The following is a 25,022-nucleotide window of genomic DNA, read 5'->3' as shown; positions in this document are numbered from 1 at the left end:
CCCCAGCACCCAGCCACTCAGTCCCAGTGCTGAGCTGATCCCAGCCCAGGACGTTCAGTTCTTACCCTCGGATCTCTGCTGCCTGAGGACTGAGATGTCTTGCCAACGGCTTATAGCCCACGGGGGCGGCCAGTCCAGTGCGGTGGCCCCGCTTCCCTGCTCACCCACCCCAGTGTGTATGCGTGTGTGGGTGTGTGGGTGTGCTGGAGAATCTGCCCAGGTCCAGGGAAGGCCAGCTGGGCCTCAGCCCCTCTGCACACGCTGGGCAGCCGAGGGGCAGGATACTGGGCAGCAAGTGGCTCACCTGTCCAAGGCAGGGGTCAGGCGGTACTCTTTGGTGACAGACAAGATGGCTTTGATCAGATTATCTGTGGACAGAGGAGGGAGGCAACTGTTAGAGGGTCACTTAAGGGTCCCCATGAGATGTTTGCCCATGAGCCGACTTGAAGGCACGTGGTCCTGGGGCTAGGGTGGACGTGAAGGTTGGGGAGGGAGCTCCGGACACAAGGCTGGGCCACTGGCCTAACATTCTCCCTGAGACGGGAGACGGAGGCAGGAGAAGAGGCGGCACACACATCTCTGCCTGGAGCCGGCCCCCCGGCACCCACGCACAGCTCCTTCCTCAGGCTTCCCTGGCCCTTCCTGGCAGTCTCGGCTGGCTGTCGGAGGCTCTGCCATCAGGCCCTGGGACATGCGCCCCCAGGCGTGGGCCTTGCCTGGGAGCTGGGGCATCTCAGTGTCCCCCAGAATGGCACCGCCAGTCAGAGGCAGAGACCACGTGCTCACTTCTGTGCCCCCACCAAGCAGACACCAGGAAGCAAACAAGGAGCCGACCAGTGGTGAAGAGCTAGAATGCTCCCGGCCAGCTCCCCGGAGCCAGGCCACTCCGCCTCATTTTCTGATACCATCTTCCCCTCCCTTCCTCCCTCTAACACTGCTGACCTCTAATCCTGTTCTTGCCAGGCTGTCTCTACCTCCTTACCTCTTCAAGCCCTGTGGCCTGGCATCTGCCCACCTGCACTCCGCTCAGGCTGCCCCTCAGCAAGGGCCCCGTGACCTCTGTGCTCTCAGATCCTGTGACCATATTCAGACCTCATTCTTCTTGACCTCTCTCTGGTTTTGGCCATGATGACTGCTCTCCTTTCAAACTCTGGTATAATGAGAGCGTTCTAATATAACAGATAATGATATCGGCCTTGGACTCAAATCCTGGCTCTGCTGCTTATGAGCTCTGTGACCTTCGATAAATCGCTTACGTTCTTTGAGCTTTAGTTTCCTCATCTTCCAAATGAAGATGGTAATCCCTGCTGTGCAGAATTGTTAGGAAGATAAAAAGGTAATGTACATAAAGACCTAGAGATAAGTAAGTCGGTACAATCACAGTGAAAAGCATCTTAATATCAAGTAAAGATGTAGCTGTGCATAGACTAAAATCCTTTAACTCTACTCCTAGGTGGAGAGCATCAGAAAACTCACACATTTGTTTAAGGAGACTTGTACGAGAATGTTCATTGCAGAACTGTTGGTAATAGCGAAATGTTGGAGGCAACCTAAAAGTCCACCGAAGGAGGGCTTCCCTGGTGGCGCAGTGGTTGAGAGTCCGCCTGCCGATGCAGGGGACACGGGTTCGTGCCCCGGTCCGGGAAGATCCCACATGCCGTGGAACGGCTGGGCCCGTGAGCCATGTTCGCTGAGCCTGTGTATCCGGAGCCTGTGCTCTGCAACGGGAGAGGCCACAACAGTGAGAGGCCCTCGTACCGCAAAAAAAAAAAAAAAAGGTCCACCGAAGGAAAATAGATTAAATGTGGTACATGGAATACTACACAGCAGTTGCAAAATCAGTGACCTAGAGTTATGTGTACCAATACAGATACATCTGAAAAGTGTAAGCGAAAAAATCAATTTGAAAAATACACACACACAAGTACGATATACAATACTGTTCGTAAAGTGCAAAAACCATGCCACATTTTTTTTTTTTTTTTTTGGACTGGGGCACGAACCCGTGTCCCCTGCATCGGCAGGCGGACTCTCAACCACTGCGCCACCAGGGAAGCCCATCCATGCTGTATTTTAAACAGATACGTAAATATGCTGTAGAAATATATAAACAGGCATGGAATGACAACCAGGATACTGGTCTCCTGGAGAAGGCGGGGAATGGAGGGGGAAGGGCTACACAGAGCTTGAGTCGTAACTCAAGTTTTATTTCTGAAGCTGGGTGCAAGAGTACGTGGGTGCTCAATATATTCGTTTTTATGCTTTTTTATACGCCTGAAATACTTCATGTAAAGAAAGGATGCCTCTGAAATTAAACACAGCAACCTCATAATTTTTTTTAAAAGATGGACTGGACGACACCGTCAGATGCAGCCAAGATGTCAAGTTAAGGAATGAAAAGCATCCTTTGGATCTCCTGGGGGCACTGAGCAGTTTCACCGAAGTGGTGAGGGGAGAAGATATTCTGAAAGAGTAAATGGTGAGTAAGAGCAGACAGTTGGCACGGGCAATCTTTCTAGAAGTCGAATGAGAAAGCGTAAGGAAACAAACCTTTAAGGAACTGTTCTGTACTAAGTGCCTTCAGATACACTTTATGGTGGGACTCGGGGAGGGTCACAGATCCCTTCCTTTTCCCACCTCCAATTTCACGTCTAAGGAAAAGCATACTGCTGCTAACTGGCCAAGGCCAAGCGTATGGATTGGGTTTTTGTTTTCTAGGAGGGGAACCTTAGCAGAATGGTCATAAACTATGGGGTGCTTTTTCTTGCTGGATGATGGGCTCTGTATCGGGCTTTCCTGCCCTTCATGGCTTAGCAGGATCAGAATCTTGAGTGAGGATTTAGGAGAAAAGTTAGGCTGCTTGGCTACCTGCACCCATGAAAAAGGAGTTCTTCATGTGGTTCAACCCAACCCATGAGATTTGTCCTTGGAGGTTGAAGGTCAAAGCTCCAGTTCAAGAGTATCCTTTTGCTGGCCACTGTCTTTTTTTCAGGGAGGGGTGGGCCAGCTAAGTAGAGGGTTCAGGCGTTCTTGAGTCTGCTGGCCAAATGATATCACCCCTTTAACAGTTATTTTATTTAATTCTGACCACAACCTAATACAGTGGTATTATTCTCTCCATTTAACTGATGAAGAAACTAAAGCAAAACATGTTAGTAACTTGTCCATGGTCACAGCTAATAAAGAGGTAGTACTGGGACCGGATCCTTCTGTGTCTGACGCTAAAGCTGAAACTCTACCATGCCACGAAATAGGGCAGTAACTTGACACGGAAAGAGAACTGTTAAACTCTCAGGGATGGGAAAGTCTTACGTCAGGAACTGCATGGGTGAGGTCCTTGAGGCAATAGAAGGGGACAGTTCTGAGAGTATAGGGGGAAAGGTTAGCCTTGGACAGGATAAAAAAGGACTGGAGGGGAGGCTAGGTTAAGGTGAAAAGAATCAGGAGGGGATGATGGAGGGCCCTGGGGGCGGCCGTCCGGATGGAGTTTGTTTTCTCTGGGATCTCCCCCCTCATATCTAGTCCTCTCGCACTGCTGTCTCTGGCACCCCTTTTGTGTGACCTCACAGCACAGTGTTCTTCCCTCATCAGAGTCCTTACTGCACTCCAAGTACCTGTGTCTGCATTAGACTGGAACTTCTCGAGGAGAGGAACCACATCTGTCTACTCCACTGTTGTGTACCTAGCCCCTGGCAAAGTGGTGGTTTCTGAGTAAACATTCCACTAAAGAAGTAAGAAAAAAGGAAGGACAGGAAAGAGGGAGAGAAGGTAGGGCATTGTCGAGAGGGGTGGATTCCCAGCAGGGACACTTCTGAGGGTACAGCCCTGTCCTGACACTAGGGAGGTAGCTTGGGGGATGAGATGTTAATGTAAAGTGGGGCAGGGTTCCCAACATACCTTGACCTTTGATCCCAAAAGGCGGCACAAATTCCCGGATCCTAGCCCACTTGCGGAAGGAGTCATCCAGGAACATGGGTGCTGGCTTGGAGAACCTGGAATACAACAGGGCTGTTGAGAGTCCCAGAGTGTACTCGGCTACAGTGCCAAATGGCTTTCTGTCCATCTGTCTTGGCTGTGGATCCGCCAGAAGCCATCCTCCATGTTCCAGCATCTCCTCCCCACTCCAGCCTCCACATTGGGTAGCTGCTGTGCGGGGTCTGACAGATCCGGTTCAGTGGAGCCTGAGTGTGGAGGAGCAGGCCTGGCCAGTCCTTATGTGGCCAGCTGTAGGAGTGGAGAGGCAAGATGCACACAGCAGGATCAGCATCTCAGAGCGAGAAGCTCGCTGGGAGGTTATCCACGCGCGCATCCATCAGATAGTCGCTGCTGCCCACGCTGTTCCTGCAATCTGGGAACACGGAGAGGAGACACTGTCCAGTGAGCAGAAAAATACCCCAAAATGCAGCCCGTGCAGAGAGACAGAGTTTGGGGGAGAATTCTGAGAGGTGGACCACCCAGGGTGAGGAGGAAGGAGAATTCACGGTGAGAGGGCAAAGCAGGTGAACGGTCATAGGAGTTAGAGGTTTGACAGAAGAAGAAAAATCACAGTATCCTGCAGCGGGGAGGCTTCAGACAAGCAGAAGCCTGAGCACCTTCGCTGGCAGAGAGGAGGACCGAGGGAACGCCAAGCTCCACAGGAGGTGGCGGAGGGACAGGGAGTTTACGGGTAGGGGGAGATTTGGTCTGGAGGAGAGATGGGAGGGAAAAGGGGGAGAGAAGGAGTCATGCGGCGATGCCAAGTTGTGGAGAGAAAAGGCAAGCCTTGCTCTTCTTGGGAATCCAATGAGTGGGCAGGGCAGGGGGAGGCTGGGGGGTGGGGGATGGCATCAGAGGGATGCAGAAGGAAGTGAGGGCAGAGTGAGAAGGGACAGGAGGAACCAAGCTCTTCAGAGATACTTGGACAGCACGATTTCACTTGGAACCTAGCACCCTGATTTTGAGACCTTTCAGGTAACCTAGCAGCCCGGGAGATGGCGAGCACCTGGTCACCTCCTGTGTGTTGACCTTGTTGCGGGGTGTGCTCAGGGCCTTCCTGGCTGAGAACGAAGGTGTGGAGGCCTAGGCCTCTGTGGCTGACTCTTGTTTCTAACAGCCTGAATCAGCCCACTGAAAAACTGAAGACTGGAGGAGGGGCCCTCCCAGCCCAGAAGCTGGAACTCACCGTCCCCCAATGAACTCTAACCTCAGCATCCATTTCTCATTCCCATCATCACTAACACCATTACAATCACCAGACCAGGGGGAATAAGAGCACTAATCACTTGGAGGTCTATCATTACTAGAGGTTTTGAAGTGAACTTGAAAGAGGCAGAAAACTTTCAATGCTGCTCCCTCCCCATCCCTTGCTGCTAGGAAGAAACTGTCAACACATGATAGCGTGGGAGGGCTATTCCTGCACAGCGGCTTTCTTCTGGGCTTCTGAGTTAGCACACTTCTCTTCTGTGTAGAAGGGTCACTCATGTTTCTCATACCTAGTACACATAATCTAAGTGAATTAATACATTTGATGTTTTACCAGAGGCCCCGAGGATTCTGACCAGAGTCCACAAGGTCCCTGGATAAGCCTGGGGCAAGAACCTCTCCTGTGTCAGGACTGAGCTTATGAAAGTTTTGCAGTTTCTCAGTCAGGCATGGACATGATTTTATCTGCCTCCCAATATGTACTGCATGTCATATGCTAGCAAAATCTCCTAAGATCTAGCCAAATGGTCTCAACACATTTTTTCCTTGTCTTCTCTCTTCCCCCATCTTTCAGCTGATGAGAAAGTTCATTATATTAATTTTTACTTAACCCCCCCTCCTTATTGGGCTTCCCTGGTGGCACAGTGGTTAAGAATCCGCCTGCCAATGCAGAGGACACGGGTTCAAGCCCTGGTCCGGGAAGATCCCACATGCCATGGAGCAACTAAGCCCGTGTGCCACAACTACTGAGCTTGTGCTCTAGAGCCCGCAAGCCACAACTACTGAGCCCATGTGCCACAACTACTGAAGCCTGCATGCCTAAAGCCCATGCTCCGCAACAAGAGAAGCCACTGCAATGAGAAGCCCGTGCACCACAAGGAAGAGTAGCCCCCACTCGCCACAACTAGAGAAAGTCCACGCGCAGCTACAAAGACCCAACACAGCCAAAAATAAATAAATAAAATAAATTTAAAAATTTAAAACGCCTCATTTTTAGTGCTTATAAAGTGTTAATTTTGGAAAAAAATACAGAGAGGTGCGCGCGCGCGCACACACACACACAAGTAAAAAATACTCATAATCCTACAACACAGAGACAATTAACCTTTGGTATATATCTGTACTGACTTTCCTTTTCCCATATTATTTTTTAGATTGCTCTGTAGACTACTTTTTTCACTTTACAATATTATGAAAATATTGCTATGCAAATGGACAGAACAAAAACCATAAGCAGCTGGTAACCTGATTAAAAAATTCTTCCCAAAATCAAATGTACAAGGATACACAAATGGACAAATACCCTGAAACCATTTGATTTTATATTTATATCTCTTTTCTCGTAAGCTGATATCCTTGTTTATAATGATAATAACATAATTATTTGCTTTATCCTAATATATCCACACATATAGATACATATATAAAATATGTAGAATAGTTTCAGAATAAAAACACCAGTATTAGTACTAATACTACCATTACTAAAACTGATTTAGGGAATACCCCACTAGAGAAATACAGATAAATTACTTTGCTTTTGCAGAATTATTTTGGAATAACCCTGCGGAGTTTACTTCGTCAGCAATATATAGTCAGGTTCATTTGTTTCATTCTGCTTTTGCTTCTAGAGTTTGCTTACCCCTCATATTAATTTAACTTTGTTTTATGATGATATAAAACTACAGAATTCCAAAATTAAATTCACAAAGCAAGATATATTCAGAGACGTCAAACTTTCATTTCTGTGTCCAACTCCCGTTACTTTTATTCCTGTATAGTATTCATTTTTATTAGTTTTTATTTTTTCCTCATTTTTTTTTGGTATAAGCAAATACATAATATATGTATGTGAATTCCTATTCCCTTCTTCTTCTTTTTTTTTTTTTAATTGGGGTATAGTTGCTTTACAATGTCGTGTTACTTTTTGCTGTATAACGAAGTGAATCATCTATATGTATACATATATCCCCTCCCTCTTGGACCTCCCTCTCACCCTCCACCCGCAATCCCACCCATCTAGGTCACCACAGAGCACTGAGCTGAGCTCCCTGCACTATATAGCAGGTTCCCACTAGCTATCTGTTTTACACATGGCAGTGCACATACGTCAATCCCAATCTCCCAATTTATCCCACACCCCACAGCCCATGTCCACATGTCTGCTCTGTATGTCTGCGTCTCTATTCCTGCCCTGTAAATAGGTTCATCTGTATCATTTTTCTAGATTCCACAAATATGCGTCAATATACAGTATTTGTTTTTCTTTTTCTGACTTACTTTACTCTGTATGACAGACTCTAGGTCCATCCACATCTCTACAAATGACCCAATGTTGTTCTTTTTTTATGGCTGAGTAATATTCCATCGTATATATGTACCACATCTTCTTTATCCATACATCTATATTCAATAAAAAGGTAACATATACAGTTTTACCTTTTGATTTTTTTCACTATACAATATATCCTGGTAATTGCATAGCAGTAGAGGTATATACTTGATTATACTCCATTATGGTTATGTACCTATATCATTCAGTCAGTCCCCTGGGTGGTTTCCAGTCTGTTGTAGAGTAGGTACCACTAATAGTGGTTACAGTGAATAACTTCATGCATATATCTTTTCTGTTTGCCAGTGTATCTTTGGAATAGACTCCTAGAAGTGGGTTTGCTGGATCAAAGGGAAAATGCATATATATAATTTTGCTCCATATTGCCAAACTCCCCTCCACCAGGATCACACCATTTCACATTACCCACCAGCAACAAATGACAGTGTCGTTTTCGCCACAGCCTCACCAACAGAGTATACTGTCGAACATTTCAATTTTGCCAGTCTGACAGGAGAGGAACAGTATCTCAGTGTGGTTTTAATTTGCATTTCTTTTACTGTGTGTGGAATTGAACACTGTCTTATATATGGAAGGGCCATTTGTGAATTTTTCTATGAATTTTGTTCATATCTCTTGCCCATTTTTCCAAAAGGTTATGGGTTTTTTCTTCTTTTTCCCCCCTAGCTTTATTATGATATAATTGACTACAATTGATATATAACACTGTATAAGTTTAAGGTGTACAACATGTTTTCATACACATATGTGACAATATGATTACTACTACAGCACTAGCTAACAATCTTCTCTTTTTTTTTTAAGCTCTTTATACATTAAATATATAAACCCTCTGAGATATGGTTACAAATATATCTTTATTGAGATATAAATTGAGTTTATTTATTCACTTGGCTTGTGGTGTTTTCCTTTCTTGCTTTCTTTCTCCCCCTTTTTCACAACAGATTTTTTTTAAAAGTGTAGTCAAAGGGAATTCCCTGGCAGTCCACTGGTTAGGACTTGACGCTTTCACTGCCAAGGGTCCAGGTTTGATCTCTGGTTGGGGAACTAAGATCCAGCAAGCCGTGCAGCGTGGCAAAAAAAAAGTTGGGATTTCCCTGGTAGCGCAGTGGTTAAGAATCTGCCTGCCGATTCAAGGGACACAGGTTCGCGCCCTGGTCCAGGAAGATCCCACATGCCGCGGAGCAACTAAGCCCGTGAGCCACAATTACTGAAGCCCACGCGCCTAGAGCCCTGCTCTGCAACAAGAGAAGCCACTGCAATAAGAAGCCTGCGTACCACAAGGAAGAGTAGCCCGCGCTCGCCAAGACTAGAGAAAGCCCGCACGCAGCAATGAAGACCCAACACAGGCAAAAATAAATAAATAATTTTTTTAAAAAAAAAGTGTCAAATTTATCAATCTTTTCCCTTATTGATTCTGGGTTTCGAGTTTTAGTTTAAAAAGTTTTCTTCATTCCCAGGTTATATTCTTTCCTGGTTAGAATCCCCTCCACCTCTTTAGTCTCTCTCTTGCCAGGATGCTATACCCTCTTGTTCCATTGTCTTTTTGTCCCATTCATAAAGCAAAACCCAATCAGAGATTAATCGAATCCTACACTCTTGCACTTTATATACTCAAAGTGCTGCTAGAAAACACACACACACACACACGCAGATTGGTACCACTACAAATTCATGGACTGAGCCTTAGTTGGACCCTCACCTTTGCTCAGCAGCTATTCCAAACCTTCTCCACTCTCCATAAACTCTCTATCCTTTTCCCACTTTATCTAAGCAGATATCTGTTCTTTTTTCTCACTTCACGGACAAAACCAAGCCAATCAGATAGGAACTCCTTCAGCTTCTTACTTCCTTCACCCACCCTAGACCCATCAAAGCTGATCTCTCCATCACACTACGCGGGCCACTCCTGTTTGTTTCCCCCTAAGCATACAGCAAGCTCAGGTCTCTCCTACATGAGAACAAACAAACCCAACAAACTTTCCTGACCACGTACCCATGCTACCAGTCTCTCTCTTTATCCTTTCATGGCAAAACCTCGATAAAGAGCAGTGGCTATTCTGTCTCAGCTTCCTCATCTCCTATTCACTCCTCGACCGACTGCAATCTGGATTTTACTCCTCTGAGACTAGTTGTGTCCTAACAACCATGCACGATTTGTAGCTCCCTGAACACGCCAGTCTTCATGCATTTACACATGCAGTCTCTGCCTGAAATGTACCCCTGTCACCCTTCCCTGTATTCCCCAATCCCTTCCCTCTCTATTTGCCTGGAAAATCCCTTCTCATTCTTTAAGTTCAGATGCTGCTTCCTCTGGACAGCCTTCCCCCAGGAGGTGGCTCAGTGCCTGCAGAGGCCCTGGAAGCTGAGCGGGGAGGGCCATAAACAACAGGAAATGGGGTGTGGTGATGGTAGAGGTGGTGTATGTGTGTGTGTTTGTGTTAATTCTGCAGGTCGTCTGGGCAGAGCCCCATGCTACACCTGGAAGAGAATTCAGGGGCTTCTGTCCAGAGGCCAGTGTGCCAGTTTGGGGGCCCAGCCAGGGTGGAGGTGGCCCTTGAGGTGCAGAATAACTGGCCAGACTAGCAGGGGTGTGCGACGCCTGACCTGCTTGCCTTGGCCAAGGGGGTAGTGGGGCAGGGTGGGGCAGGCTCCAGCAGACAGGCCCCAGCCCGCCAGCCCTGCACACAAAGCAGCCTTGGGATCAGGTTTCAGGAGGGTGTGTGTGTGAGTGCGTGAGAAGGAACAGGGGAAGGAGGAGGCGGAAGTTGTACGGGGACCTGTGTGTCTTTTCTTCTTGGATCCTAGAGCATAGCAATGTGGAGAGTTGAGGCTCTAGGAGGGTACATGCTAAGGGTGGGTCTGACCCCTGTGCCTCTCATAACAAGGCTGGACCCCAGGACCCATGAGGCTGCCCTGCCCACAGGCCTATAAACTGAGAGAGGACGATGACTCGGCACGATGGTCAGTCTGCCGGCCAGGATGGGCAACCCAGGACCCCCCAAAAGGATCTCTTAGTTCATTTAATGCCCAGCAGTGTGGCTGAGGTGAAGTGTAGAAGGTGAATGTCCCCAGTTCTGGTTCGCCCACCTAAACCATTTCCTAAGGCACAGAACATCAAGCCTGTGCCCAGAGACCAGCAGGAAAGCTAACTGAGTCTTACTAACTGGGAGGGGAGTAGTGCTTTGTGGTACCAGCAGACCCAGAGTAGGATCTTCCTCCTAGTTCCCACCATCCCAACTGCAAAGGGTGCCTCCAGGGGCTTCCCTGGTGGCGCAGTGGTTGAGAGTCCGCCTGCCGATGCAGGGGACACGGGTTCGGGCCCTGGTCCGGGAAGATCCCACATGCTGCGGAGCGGCTGGGCCCGTGAGCCATGGCTGCTGAGCCTGCGCTTCCGGAGCCTGTGCTCCGCAACGGGAGAGGCCACAACAGTGAGAGGCCCGCGTACCGCAAAAAAAAAAAAAAAAAAAAAAGGTGCCTCCAGATGTGGGTTTGCTGGATTAGGGCAACACACAGTTTCAGCTCTCCATCTGTGCCTGTTTGGTTGTGTGGCCAGCCTTCTGGCCACAAGAGCCCAAGCAGCCCAGGAGACGAGAGGAAGGCAGAGCCCAGTAGTGGGTCCTGAGACCAGGGGCCACAGCACATCAGTCTGCCAGATTCAGCCACAGGCCTTGGCCCAAAATGAGTGAGACTGTCATCCAGTAGGGTGAAAGCCAAACCGCAGAGACCCTCCTTTCTAGAACCTGCTCTGGGAAGCGGTGGGGTGGATGAAGCAGAGGGACACACGTTTTCTAGAATTTACCTGTTCTTGTTTGGGATCTCGCTGTGGCAGCCCCACCATAAATGGCCCTGCACAGTAAGACCTTGGTATATGTCCAAGCAAACAAGATAAGCACTTTGTCAATGCCTTGTCCAGCTTATGTCTTGCTGCCCCTTCTCTTGCTGACCCACCTGAATGGGTCCCATGAGAGAGCAGAAGTCTGAGGAGAAAGGGTCATGAATATGCAGGGCAGGTGGGTCTATATCCTGCGAGAAGAGGCAGAGAAGACAAACAGCAGGTATCAACCAACAAGTTCCGTTCCAAGCAAGAGCAGGAAGTGCCTGCCTCCAATCTTATGCAGGACCAGATGGAGCTGGAGGACGCAGCCCCATCCAACAACTGCTCGCCTACTCGGGGTCAGGCTCCGTGCTGAGTGCTGGCTGGGGACCTAAGGTAAACTAGCTTTGGTCCTTCTCCTCAGGAGCTAATGGTAGACACAGGTAAACAAATAACCATAAGAAAATAAGTCTGCACATCCTGTGTTTTGGAATAGGGAGTGGTATAAGGGTCTCAGACCAACTTAGGGGTATAGCAAAATCTTGAAGGAGATGATGACAAAACCAAGCTGAGCCTTGGAAGACAAGTAAATGTGAGCCTCTTGGAGCATGGTGGGAAGGGTATTCAAGGAGGAGGGTCGTGCAGACAACGGCACAGGAGAGAAGAGATCCAGAAGCAACCCTCCCTTTGAGACAAGGAGAGAGGCTGCTAAAGCTGCCAGGGTGGAAGCGCCTGCCAAGGGCAGGGGAGCTTCAGCCTGGCCCCCCACCCAGTGACCTGCCCTCTAGTCCCACCCAGGCAGGCGCAACAATGCGTGAGGAGGGACTGAGTGGGCGAGTGCATTCTGACTGGGTGTAAGTATAAGGCAGCTGAGGTGCAGGCTCTGCACAGAGGGGAAAGGCCGGGGCAGGGTGTGCGTCAGTACAGCCAGGGCCGGCCTGATGCCCCGAGGCAGTGTCAGGGCCAGTTTCAAGGTGGATCATCACTGGCAACTTGGGGCACTCAGCTCATGCTCTTTCTTGTTAGCGCCTTGCAGTGGGTATCTGCGTTCCTCCCCCGCTTCTTCTGTAAAGCACCTACTTTTTATTCCACATGGTCCTAGTTGAGCTGACCCCCACCACTGCTGCTGGGATGGGCGCATGGTCCAGGCTGGCCAATTAAGATACTTCACCCCTCAGAACCACAGTAACTGGCTCAACAATGGGCACGTGATCCAAGTGGGATGAATCAAGTTCTCTGGGATTTAATATTTGGACACTAGGGTATATGGGAGTCTCTCCTTTTCTCCGAGATAGTGAGCTGTAAAGACCATGTAAGCCTAGAACAGTGCTTGTGCAAACCATGGCCCAGAGGCCAGCTGCCTGTTTGTATAAATAAAGTTTTATTAAAACACAGCCACACTCATTCATTTACCTAATGTCTATTGTTTGCTTTAATGTTATAACGGCAGAGTTGATTAGTTGTGACAGAGAATATATGGCCTGCAAAGCCGAAAATACTCACTATCTGGACTTTTAAGAAAAAAAATTTGCCACCCCTGGGCCTAGAACCGCTGGAGCCATCTTCTGTGGCTACACAGAGAAACTGTCTACAGAACAGTCAAACCCAGGGAAAGCAGAGCCAAGACGTGGGGAGAAAGACACTGTTTGAGTCCTAGTCCGGGTGGGCCTGAACATAGTTCAGCCCTGAACTTAACAGGTAAGTAAGCCAATCGATTTCCTTTTTGCTTGAATTAGTTTGACATGGATTTCTACCGACTACAACAGCTACTAGAAGATAATGCTTAAGCTCCTTCGTCTGGTTTCCAAAGCCCCTGTGATGTGACTCTCCTGTGTCAACCTCCCCGCCTCAGATACCCCTCTCTTCTCCTCCCTTTCCCTAAGCTCTAGCCATATCCAACTACTTATAGATTCTAGAATCTGCCAGGCTCTTTAACACCTCCATGCCTTTCCACTTGCTGTTCCCTTTGCCTGGAATTCTCTTCCCCTTCTCATCCGCACGCTGAATTTCTGCTCCTTCTTCAGCCCAACTCCAGCGTCTCTGCCTCTGCACAGGTAGGGTCTTCCCTGAGCCACACAGGGCTGACGGAGCCTCTCCAGGTCCCCACTGTTCTCCGTGCACCTTCCTGGCACTGGCTGCGCACTAATGTGCCTGTTCCCTCGCCGGCACACGGCCAGGATGCAGCAGGTGCTCCATAACTGACTGCTGGCTGGAAGAGGGAGGAGCGCCCAGGGTGACCGGCTCCACAGGGTGGATCTCCCTGGGCCAATGCAGGTGGAGTTTCTGCTCACCTGTGGAGCTCTGAGGACTGCCTTGTGCGGCACGTCGTGGACACTTTGATCTCCCTGCTCCGAAGGGCCAGGCTTCCAGTGATGTCCTTACTGTTTCCTAGTAAACCCCTCCTGGTCTGGAATACTGCCAGCTGCTGCCCCTCTGCCTGCTTAGGGACTTTGGCCACATCTGTGTCCAGACAGGCTGGAGCCACATGCATGACATGTATGACAGGCAGGGAGGCCTGCGCTGAAGGAGGCTCTCAAGGGGGCAGTGCCTGGGCTCCTGCTGACAGGGCTCCCCTGACTCTGCTGACAGCCTGTACCCAGAGTGGACCAAGGAGGAAGGGAAGGGGCCCGACTTCCTGATAAGGGGAGGGGAGCGTGGGGAGGCGAGGAGAGAACGGCGAGCTGAGAAGCCGCTACGAGAGGCAAGCACACCTCCCCCAGTGACAGCCTGGACAATGGCCAGAATGTCTACAGAGGCCACTTAACCCAGAGCCCAAGGACACGATCCGATCCCCAGTGCCCACCCTCCAGCTCTCCAATACGTGCTAAGCCCCAGCTTATCCCAGGTACCGTGCTAGTCACTGGGAATATGACAATAAACAGCTCAGAGTCCCAGCTTCGTGATTAATGGATGAGGCAGCCAAATACACACAGAGGCAATAGTGAAACATATGACAAACGCCACAATAACAAGAGTAATAACAGCAGTTTACAGGTACTGAGCTCTTGCAATGTTCTAGACACTGTCCTAAGTGTTCTATGCTTGTCGTCCTATTTCATCCACACAAGAACCTCATGGATCGGCACAACGTACATCAATACTTTTATTTATGGCACTGCCTTCGGGATACATGAAAGTCACCGGACCCTTCGGGAAGCGCGCCATCAGGGATGGAGAGGGCAAAACCAGACCACAGGGCATTGCACAGGGAGAAAAGCGAGAGTGTTTGAGAGAGAGGAGGTGATCTCTGTAGAAACATGGTAGTGGAGGAGAGGACAGAAAGGGACCGGGAGCTGGCGAGTGAAGCGGGAGGCAGAGGCCCGAGCCTGCTTGTACTGGGGGAAGGAGCCCGCAGAGAAGGCGGAGGGAGGGGATGCGAGAGACAGAGAGGCAGCAGTGGAGAGGCCACCAGGAGGCGAAGGGGACTGGATCAGAGTACGGAGAGAGGGACACAGAGGGCAGGGTGCCTTTTCCCTGGGAAAAGGGGGAGCACGTGAGGGTGGCTACCCTGGTAGGTGCACTGGGAGCTGGGGGGACCTCATTTCTCCGGGAAATCTCTGGGGTTTGGGATTACGAGTGTGCAGGGCTGGGCTGTAGGAACTGATGAGCGGGAGAGGTTTGAAGCAGTCACTGTGGTAAGTCAACCAGGGACGGGACCGCTGAGCAATGCTGAGCACTGGCAGAGGCTGAAGACCAAGACGCCACCGTGGGGCCAATACATGCATTCGTGTGTCTCTGTTAACAGTTCAGCAGCCCGGAAACAAGCAGGAAAAGTGGCTGGATCAATTTCACCAAGTTCGGGCGCTGCTTTATAAGGTGAGCTGGAAGGACAGGAGCGTGACAGAACTCAAACAGATGGTGAGAATACCAATGATGGTGGATAGGGCCGTGGTGGAGGGGTGGTGGCTGTGGTTTTGATGGTGAGGAAGGCCAGGCCAGGCCAGGCCAGTGCAGTTGATCAAGCGAAACCTAGGAGTCATTCTTTTCTTTTTTAGTCCCATTTGCCCTGGATCATCACATTCTACAAAGAGAAACACCTATTTTACAAACAACCCTCTATCTTGCCAGTTGGGACGGAGTCATTCTTGACTCATTTCTTTTTCCTGTCTGTCTCTCATCTGGGTCATCAGCAAATCCTGTTACTCTCTAAACATAATGTGAATCCCTCCACTTATCTCCATCTCTGCTGCTACCACCAGGTCCAAATCATCACCTTGTGGCTGCTGCAATGGTCACTGACCAGCTTCTGCTCTGGCCCCTCATTCCATGCTCTAGAAAGGCCAGAAGCGTACTCCTAAATCATCAACCATATCATGACATTCCTCTGCCTAGAACCTTCTCACTGCCCTCTGAACAAAACCAAACTACAGATGACAATGACTAATCCCCCTCACCTGCCTCTCACCTCATTTCAGGTCCTCCTCCTGACTCACCCTGAAACAGTATACATTGGCCTCCTGTCCAGTCCTTGAATACAACAAACATCGCTCTGTCTCTAGACCTTTCCAGAACCCCTCTGGACCTTCCCGAGGCTGGCTCTTCATTTCCATTCGGAACTCTGTTCAAATGTCACCTCTTCAGAGACGTCTTCTCCGACCCCTCTGTCAAGGGTGGGTTTCCTCCTCCTGTCTCTATCACTCACCTTTGTTTTATTTTCTTCGTAAACATTTAGCACCATTTAAAAGTATCTTGTTCATTTGCTTACTCTCTCTCATGTGTACCAGTTTATTATAATGGGAGAATGCAAGCTCTGTGTGACTAGGGATCTGCCTATTTAGTTCACTGCCATATCCCCCAGCACCTAGAATTGTGCCTTGCATGGTAGGTAGGTGCTGAATTAATATTTATGAAGTGAGTTCAGAGATCTGCCTCCCACCAAGTCTACAAAACCACTGGCATCTGCTCCACTTTCCCTCCTTTCCTCCTGATAACAATGAGGAAGCATCCACTCAGCTACTGAAGATCCACCTCTCCTCACGTGCAATGTCTTACTACGTGAATCAGAGTAAAGGGTGAAGTCCTTACGGTGGCCTACAAGGCCATCCATGATCCCAGACACCTCCCTCCCCCACCCACTACCGTCCCTCTTCTCACTCTACCACAGCCATACTCCTTGCTGCCCTGGGGCCTTTACTGGAGCTGTTTCCTCTGCCTAGAACACTCCCCTCCAGATATTCAGAGGGCTAAACTCCCTCACCTCCTTCCAGTCCGTACCCAAATTTTGCCTTTCCCAGGAGGTGAACCCTGACCATCCTATTTAACACTCAACCTGCTCCTATCACTTTGCCATACTGTTTCTTTTCTCCCCCACAGTATTTGTCTTGTTCTAATTTACTAAATAATTTGCTTATAAGTTGTTAATTGTTGGTGTTTCCCTATTAGTATAAAAGCTTCATAAAGGTAAGATCTTGAGATGAGGAGATTGTCTTGGATCATCCAGGTGGGCCCTAAATGCATTCACAAGTGTCCTTAAAAGAGAGAGGCACAGGGAGACTTTACCACATACAGAAGAAAAGGCAATGTGACCTCAGGGACAGAGACTGAAGTGATGCCAGCAGCCACGAGAAGCTGGAGGAGGCAAGGAACGGATAACCTCCCGGAGTGTCTGGAGGGAGTGCAGCCCTGCTGACACCCTGATTTCAGCCCAAAGACGCTGATTTTGGACTTCTGGCTTCCAGAGCTGTGAGAGAATCATTTGTTACAGGAGCAAAAGGAAACTAATACAGGTACCTTATTTTCTGAGCCCCATAGGAAAATGGAATTTCCAGAAGGGTTCAGCCAGTTTTTCCTCTGCTCAGAAATGAGACAACATGACGGTGAATGAGCAGCAGCTGTGCTCTCAGGTGAGACCCTCTACCTTCAGAGAAGGGGGCTGAGGGAGGCAGCCCGGGTGAGGGCACAGGGGCGGTTGTGGCCGACCAGCACTGCTTACAGTCCCAGGAAGGACTGCAAAGAAAAAGCTGGAAAATGTGATTGTTTCAGGAGGGTTCAAGTTCCAAACATCCAGACGCCTATGTCCAACTGGTGGTTGCTGATCCCCATCTTACGCTCAGACCTATACCCTGAGTTCAAGTCTTACATGCAACTGCTTCTGAAACATCTTGCCTGAGATATTCCACTGGCACCTAGGCTCAACGTCTTTTTAAAAAGGAGTCTATTTTCTCCCCCTAAACCTATTCCTCTCTCTCTTTCTCCCTCTCTCTTCAGTGAAGAGCACCCAAGTCACAGACTGAGGGGCAACCCATCCGGCTATTCGCTGTCTCTAGGTCCTGAGCGTGACCTAACTGCTTCTCTCTGCAGGAAAGGGTGAAGGGCAATGCCAACTGTGCTGGCCAGGGAAGTCTGAAGCCCTTGAACCCATGTGGCTGGATTTCATCACACTTCTTTTCACTGTCCCAGGGTGGGCAATACATTAATGCAGACTCTGCTCTTGGCATTTCCCATGCTGGTCCTTCTTGGCCCTAGCTGGGGGCTCGAGTCCTATGTGGAATACTCTCGCTACCTTCTTTAGTCCAGGGACTCCAGCGTTATTCTTGACCTTGGAGACCTTGGGTGAGGTCTCAGGAGCAGAATTCTCTCTCCCCAGACACCAGATCAATTGCCAAATGGAATGGGTCATGCTAGTGATAGATGGGAACCCCTGTCACAGTTGTATTATCAGGATGCAAAGGGAGATTGTACTACAATAAGAATTCCAGGCCCTGTACAGACACAGATGCTGCTACTCTCACTACTGCCATGTCTCACCTCTACACAGATGTCCTGACCCCTGCAAACCCAAATGGTCCTATATCTGAATTCATGACAAGCTAAGAGGCACTCTGAGAGAGACTGCCTTATCACTGTGTATTATCTTTACCACACACGCCTAATACTTAGAACAGCACATAGCATGTTGAAGGTAATCAATGAACAAATGAATAAACAGCCACAACAACGGGCCCTGCACATGGAGCAGGGATCTGTCACAGTCAAAAATCACTGAGCTGCAGCCTTCAATTTCCTCTTTCACACGCGTCCATCCTGAGCTCCCCTACTCTCTGCCGCACTCAGCACCCAATGGCCAACCAGCCAACCATCAGGAAGAGAACCAGAGACTTTCTGAAGGTCGTTCTAGGGACCTTCCCAAGACATGGCACTGCTAATGCCTGGTACAGTAAAGGGTCCTGGAGACAAGCAAGCCCCAGCCCATCTTGTCCACTCCTTGGAAGATCTTTAGATGCTCCATATTATTGATAGTATAGACTTAGGCTCAAATCCCTAGCCTTTCCTGACCTCAGTACCTTGTGAGGGCCTCTGTGACTTAATCTCTTACATGTGACAGCCAAGAGCCTTAATTCTGATGCTTGTCTGGCTCTCTTCCCCCAGGCTCTCTGTGACCTTTCTGATCTCTGGCAGCCCTGATGGTTGACAATCTATGGCCATAGACCGTTAATGATCCTTGTGTTTGGTCTAGCACCACCTTCCTTGGCGGTTCCTCCCCCCTCAACTGCAGGCTCAGTCAAATATAAAGTGAAGAAGAGAAACTCTGAAGCAATTATCATCAGTCTCAATACCTATAGTGTATTCCTTCTTTAAAAAGCAGGAAACAGGAGAGATGAGCTTCCTTCTAAATCTAAACTGGTAAACTCCAGACCTGCCTTGACTTCTTCTCCTCCAGTGATCTTACTCTCTACCTTACCTCAGCTGTTTACTCCTAAATTATACCCTAGACCATGCCATTACTAACTAAAGCTCTCTCTAATCTCAATCTCAAACTCCCAGTCTCTGACTGTCTCCACCTATCTATATGTCTATAGCTCACCTGCTCTTGTAGCAAAACTCTAACAATCCTTCAACACACTGGGATCTTCAAGCCATTGGTTCTACCATCTTCTCACTGTCCTTTATCTCCTTATGTTCTTACTGCTATTCTCACCCAGCTTAAATTCCAAGTCAAACAGTACAATCACCTCCTTGCATTCATCCTCAACTTCTTTGCTCCTCCCTCCCTCAGCTGAAACACAACTCTGGTTAAATTCCACTTCCTTCCTACTCTGGGCATGGACCTGCACAGATGCATGCAGCTGGCGAGAGAAAAACGCATGCCGGCTCGTCTCACCTTAAGTTCAAGTGAGTGAAAGATATGGAAACAAACTAAGTGTCCATCGATGGATGAATGGATAAAGAAAATGTGATACACACAAACACACACACACACGAATATTATTCAGCCATAAAAAAGAACTAAATCTTGCCATTTGTGACAACATGTGTAGACCTTGAGGGTGTTATGCTAAGTGAAGTAAGTCAGACAGAGAAAGACAAATATTATATGATCTCACTTATATGTGGAATCTAAAATAAACAAACAAACCCGAGCTCACAGAAACAGAGAATAGACGGGTGGTTGCCAGAGATGGGGTTGGGGGGCTGGGGCACAGGCAAAATGGGTGAAGCGGGTCAAAAGGTACAAAATTCCAGTTATGAAATGTACGTCACAGCATGGTGACTACAGTTAATAAAACTGTATTGCATACTTGAAAGTTGCTAGAGAGTAAATCTTGAAAGTTCTCACTACAAGGAAAAAAATTCTGTAATTGTATGGTGATGAATGTTAACTAGACTTACTGTAGGGATCATTTTGCAATACATACAAATACGGAATCATTATGCTATAACCTGGAACTAATATAATGTTGTATGTCAATTACACCTCAATTAAAAAATCTCAATAGAGCTGGAAAAAAATTCTTAAACAAAATTCAAGGGACTGAGGCCCTTAAACTGCCGAGCAATTGTCCTGTAGTTACTGGTCCCGTTTTTCTCCCATTCCCCTGGATAACTATTCATACTTTCTTCTTTGCCTTCACATTTCCAACACCTCCTCCCTTATTCTTATTCTCAACAGATGATCCTGCTCATCACTGCACTGAAATATCAGAATCAGAACAGAACTTCTACAGGTTCCGTACCACCACTTGTCTGCATTTGTGCCTACGATCTCTACTTTCTTTTCTCTCTGAAGTGTCCACACTCATAACTAAGGCCAACTTTTGTTCCCTAGGCCTTGTCTCTTCCCAATAGCAAACAAATGTTATTTTTTCCATATTAAAAAAATATTTTCGAAAGCTTTAACACTTTCATTTTCCCAACTCTCTGTTATGAAAAAACTTCAAACATACAGAAAAGTTGAAAGAACAGTACAGTGACCACCTAGATTCAGTTATCACACATTTCTTTCTCTTTACCGAAACACACCTTGAGAAGGAGCTATCTACACTCGCCATTTCTTTCTTTTTTAAATCTTATTTTATTTTTACTGAAGTATAGCTGATCTACAGTGTCGTGCCCATCTCTGCTGTACAGCAAAGTGACTCAGTTATACACACAGAAACATGCTTTTTTAGTATTCTTTTCCATTATGGTTTATCCCAGTATTGGATATAGTTCCCTGTGCTATACAGTAGGACCCTGTTGTTTGTCCATCCTGTATATAATAGTTTACATCTGCTAATCCCAAACTCCCAGTCCTTCCCTCCCCTACCCCTGCCCCCTTGGCAACCACAAGTATGTTCTCTATGTCTGTGAGTCTGTTTCTGTTTTGTAGATAGGCTCATCTGTGCCATATTTTAGATTCTACATAAAAGTGATATCATATGGTATTTGTCTTTCTCTTTCTGACTTACTTCACTTTACACTCGCCATTTCTGATCATTCAAGGTCACTGATTATTTTCACGCTGCTAAATCTCATGGTCAATTCTTATTGACCTATCAGCAGAGTGACCATACAACATTCTGATTTGTCTGGGACCAGGTTATATGTCTTATCCTGGAGTAACTATGAATAATAACCACTTTCACTCTCAAAAGTGTCCTAGTTTGGACAATAATTTATACCATCACCCTACCGCCCAGCAACATATTATACAGTTAGTTACTCCTCTTGAAATACTTGCTAATTTGGCTTCCAGAATACCACATTTTCCAGACTTTCCTACTATCACGCTGGGCTTTCCTCCTTTGCGGTTTCTTCCTCATCTCTGGCCCCACTACATGTTGCTGTGCCCAAGGGCTCAGTCCTTGCTTCTCCCTCTTCATTCACTTATGTGACAGTCTCTTCCATTTTCACAGCCCACACCTTTCCCCTGAATGCCAGACTTGTATATCCCCCGCCTTCTCGATATCTCCGTCTGGATGTCTAAGAGGATCTCATGCTTTGCATGTTTAAATTTGAGTTCCTGATACTCCCCCTAAAACCTGCTCTCTTGCAACCATTTCTCCATCTTGGTAAATGGCACCTTCATTCTTCCAGTTGCTCAGGTGAAACGCCCGAAGTCAGCCTAGATTCTTCTCTTTCTCTCATACCCACGTCTGAGCTGTCAGCAAACCTGTCAGCTCTCCCTTCAGAACACAGCTTGAATGCGACAATTTCTTACTACCTCCACTGCTTCCACCGCATCTGAGTCACCAGCATCTCTCTCGTAGATGATTACAGTAGCCTCGTAATTGGCCTCCCTGCCTCACAAGAGTCTCTCCTCATCAAGGCAGCCAGAATGATCCTCTGAAACCTAAGTTACTCCCTGCACAGGATCCTCCATCCTCATAATGGTCTCCAGTGTCCCCATGCTGCAGACTTCTCTTAATGCTCTGACTTCACCTCCTATTACTGCCCACTCCAGCAACATAGGCCTCTTTCCTGTTTTTGGATCCCACCTCAGTGCTTTCGCACTGGCTGTTTCCTCTGCCTGGAAGGCTCTTCCCCCAGATAATCAGCACGGCCCCTCCCTAACTTCTTTCGGGTTTTCACTTAAATGTCAACTTTCCCAATCACCCTGTCTAAAATGACAACCCCTCCCTAACTTTTCACTCCCTATTCCTACTCTTTTTTTCCTCTAGCATCTCCGCTACCTAATATACTATACGTTTTGTTTACACATCTGGGGTTTGGGGCTTGCTTCCCCATTAGAATATGAGCAGGAATGTTTGCCTGTTTTGCTCACTGCTGTATCTCCAGCACCTAGAGCAGCACCTGACACTTGGCAGGCACTCAATAAATTATTTGTTGAATGAATGACTGTAAAACGGGGCTGATCATACTCAACGTCACAGATTACTGTGAGGATGAAGTGACATAAGGCACGCAAAGTTCCCAGCACACCAGTTGCTCAATAACTGGCAGTTTCCTTTGCCCCCTCCCTCCCTGCCAGTTTTGGTATCAGCCATGCCCTCCTCCCCCCCAGGGAGTGCCAGGTCAGAGGCAGGGTTGATGGTGGTCGCTGCCCTACCAGTAGCCACCAACAGCCCCCTGGGCCAGCTTCAGCCCTGCTCCCAGGTGCTGGTTTCTCTCGTTAGATGTGAGCTGCCCTGCTTTAACTCAGGAAGCTGAAGCCTGCAGAATGGCTGAGGGAGGCGTTCAGAAGTCCTGTCCTCCGACCACATCTCTGTATCAAGGGCCCCAGGGGCTGTTGTGCCTCGTACCCCAGCCTCTCACACGTACCCCAAACACAGCCCGACAGCCCTCGCTTGTGGGCTAACGGCTCAGTCTCACAGGTTTATGTGGCAGCACTGCCAGGCTGTCTCCCCAGCCCCCTTCTCTAGACTTCCTACCCGCCCCTCCCGGGCCCCTCCACGCTCCGTGTACAACCTGCAAGGACTCTGGCCACTGCATCTCAGGAAGGCCGGAGTGTTTGGTCTACCAGAGACTACTGCCGTCTCCACACGTAGGGAGGGTCCCACGAACTAACCATCCTTGGTCAGATGCTCGCCTGGCACAGTCCGTTCTGGCCATGGCTGCCCCCTTCAGGTGCCCAACTCCCAGCACCTTTCTCCTCACTTTAAGAACAGAGGCTGTTTCCTACAGACGAGTCCCCTAGGAAGCACAGTCAACCTGGGCCAAGATTTCTGGGCTGGGGTTACTTCTTTTAGAATCCTTGCCTTCACACTTGGACGACTAAGCCTGCTGGTGCCACTGCAGAGTCATGGCCGCCCACCTGGCCTGCTCTGTTGCTGCGGGACAGTTTCTGGGTTGCCGTAGTAAACAATCTCTTCCATTCTCCACAGGGGCCTTACAAACGTTCTCCACTCTTCTCAACCTTCTCTCCTAGCACCATGCCCTTCGTGTTCAGCACATGGTCCCATTTCCTGCTTCCTAGAGAAAATAAAAGCCACCAGAAGGGGATTCCTTCCCCTTTACCCTGCACTTGCAAGCCCATCTACGTTTCTACCACTCTGCTCTGCTGTAGAACAGAAGAAGCCTCCCTCTTAAAGCAAAGGCCAATCCCTCCCCTCATTGTCCTTAGGGACCTTGCTGTATCATTTATCCCATCATTCTCCCCGGTATTTCCACTTTCCTCTCAATGTACAGGGTCCTTCCCATTGGTGGCTCACACACCCACTTCACCCTCATGGCCGCACCTGCCGCAGCTTCCAGTCCATCTTCCTTCGCCCGTCTCAGGCATGCGCTCCCGGGAGCGGTCCCCTCTCCTCATGATTCAGCTTGATGTCCGCTGGAGGCCACCCCAACTACTCCAGAGACACGGCTATCACTGGGGACTTCCCTGGCTCCAGTTCCAACCTCTGAGTTCCCATTCCTGACTTGCCCCCGCAGGTTTTAAGCCTCTTCTTCTCAACATGTGTCCTGACACTGGACCCGACTAGCAAAGGCTGACTGTTCTCAGCCTGACTTCGGACCCTCCTGGGAAGCCTTTATCCTGCCTTGTCCTGGGTCCCTGAGCCCTGACATCCCCTCTCCTCAGGTTCTAGCTCCCTTGCTCCTGGCACGGCCTGGGATTGCTATGGACTGTGGCATATCCAAACCTCCCGCTGGCTCAAAATCAGGACTTGTGCAATTCCTATTTGTGTCACTCGTGGTGCTTACGTGTTGGTAGGTTTTCAATAAATGGTTATGAAATAATTATCATCACCTTACTCTTACCTACTGTTTTCCATTATGCTATAATCCTTTTATCCTGACAAAAGCCATGTGAAATAAGCAAGGACTACGTTTCCCCTCATTTACAGGTGGTGAAACTGAGGTTCAAGAGTTTAAGTAATTTGTCCAAGGGAAGAAGGTACGGAGCCAGGTCTGAAACCTGAAGTTTCTGATTTCAAAGTCGGTGCTCCTCCTAGGATTCTGCATGAGTCCTGTGCAGAGGGCTGTCAGGCACCGCAAGTGGACAGGGACAAGGTCCCGGAAGAGCCCGTGGCAAGCGCCCTCTCACGTGGATCCAGCAAAGTATGAGAGACGGATGGCAACGTGCGCTAGATGGCAGGAAAATTCGAGAGCTTGGTAGCTGGTCAATAGTTCTGCTCATGCCTACCAGGTCAGTGGAAGACGCTGTTCTGGGATAGAAGGGCTTAGTCATCAAGTCTATGGAAGACAAAGAGAAAGGAAAGAAACAGCTTATGTTGGAGGTCCAAGGAGGATCCCAAAAGCTCCAGATAGGCAGCTACATGGCCAGGCTTGGTTTGGGTCCATAAAGTCCATCAGACATGCTGAGTAAGAAGGGGATGGGGACTTAGCAGCAGCATGTCAAGAGGACATGACCACTAAAGTAGTGTCTCTGGGGTGTCAGTCGCTATGAGGAGCATCAGAAGTGGGGAGATGACAGATGAGTGTATAAAGAAGATGTGGCACATATATACAATGGAATATTACTCGTCATAAAAAGAAACCAAATTGAGTTAT

At 48.5% G+C, this 25,022-nt stretch overlaps 1 protein-coding gene across 9 annotated transcripts in view; it reads right to left on the bottom strand.

Annotated features, from left to right (window-relative positions):
- The window catches only part of ST3GAL3 (ST3 beta-galactoside alpha-2,3-sialyltransferase 3), a 197,747-nt gene that overhangs the window by 24,151 nt on the left and 148,574 nt on the right, over nucleotides 1-25,022 (bottom strand). For all 9 annotated transcript variants that reach the window (XM_065887670.1, XM_065887678.1, XM_065887663.1 and 6 more), the window contains 2 exons: nucleotides 3,898-3,992; nucleotides 305-368 (listed from right to left, as the gene is read on the bottom strand). In XM_065887670.1, coding sequence (XP_065743742.1) covers nucleotides 305-368; nucleotides 3,898-3,992 — 159 coding nt within the window. The remainder of the gene's footprint in view (nucleotides 1-304; nucleotides 369-3,897; nucleotides 3,993-25,022) is intronic.

Source organism: Phocoena phocoena, chromosome 1, assembly GCF_963924675.1.
Source record: "Phocoena phocoena chromosome 1, mPhoPho1.1, whole genome shotgun sequence".
NCBI lineage: Eukaryota > Metazoa > Chordata > Mammalia > Artiodactyla > Phocoenidae > Phocoena > Phocoena phocoena.
The sequence above is the reverse complement of the archived record's forward strand: the minus strand, read 5'-3'. Positions and strand labels throughout refer to the sequence as shown.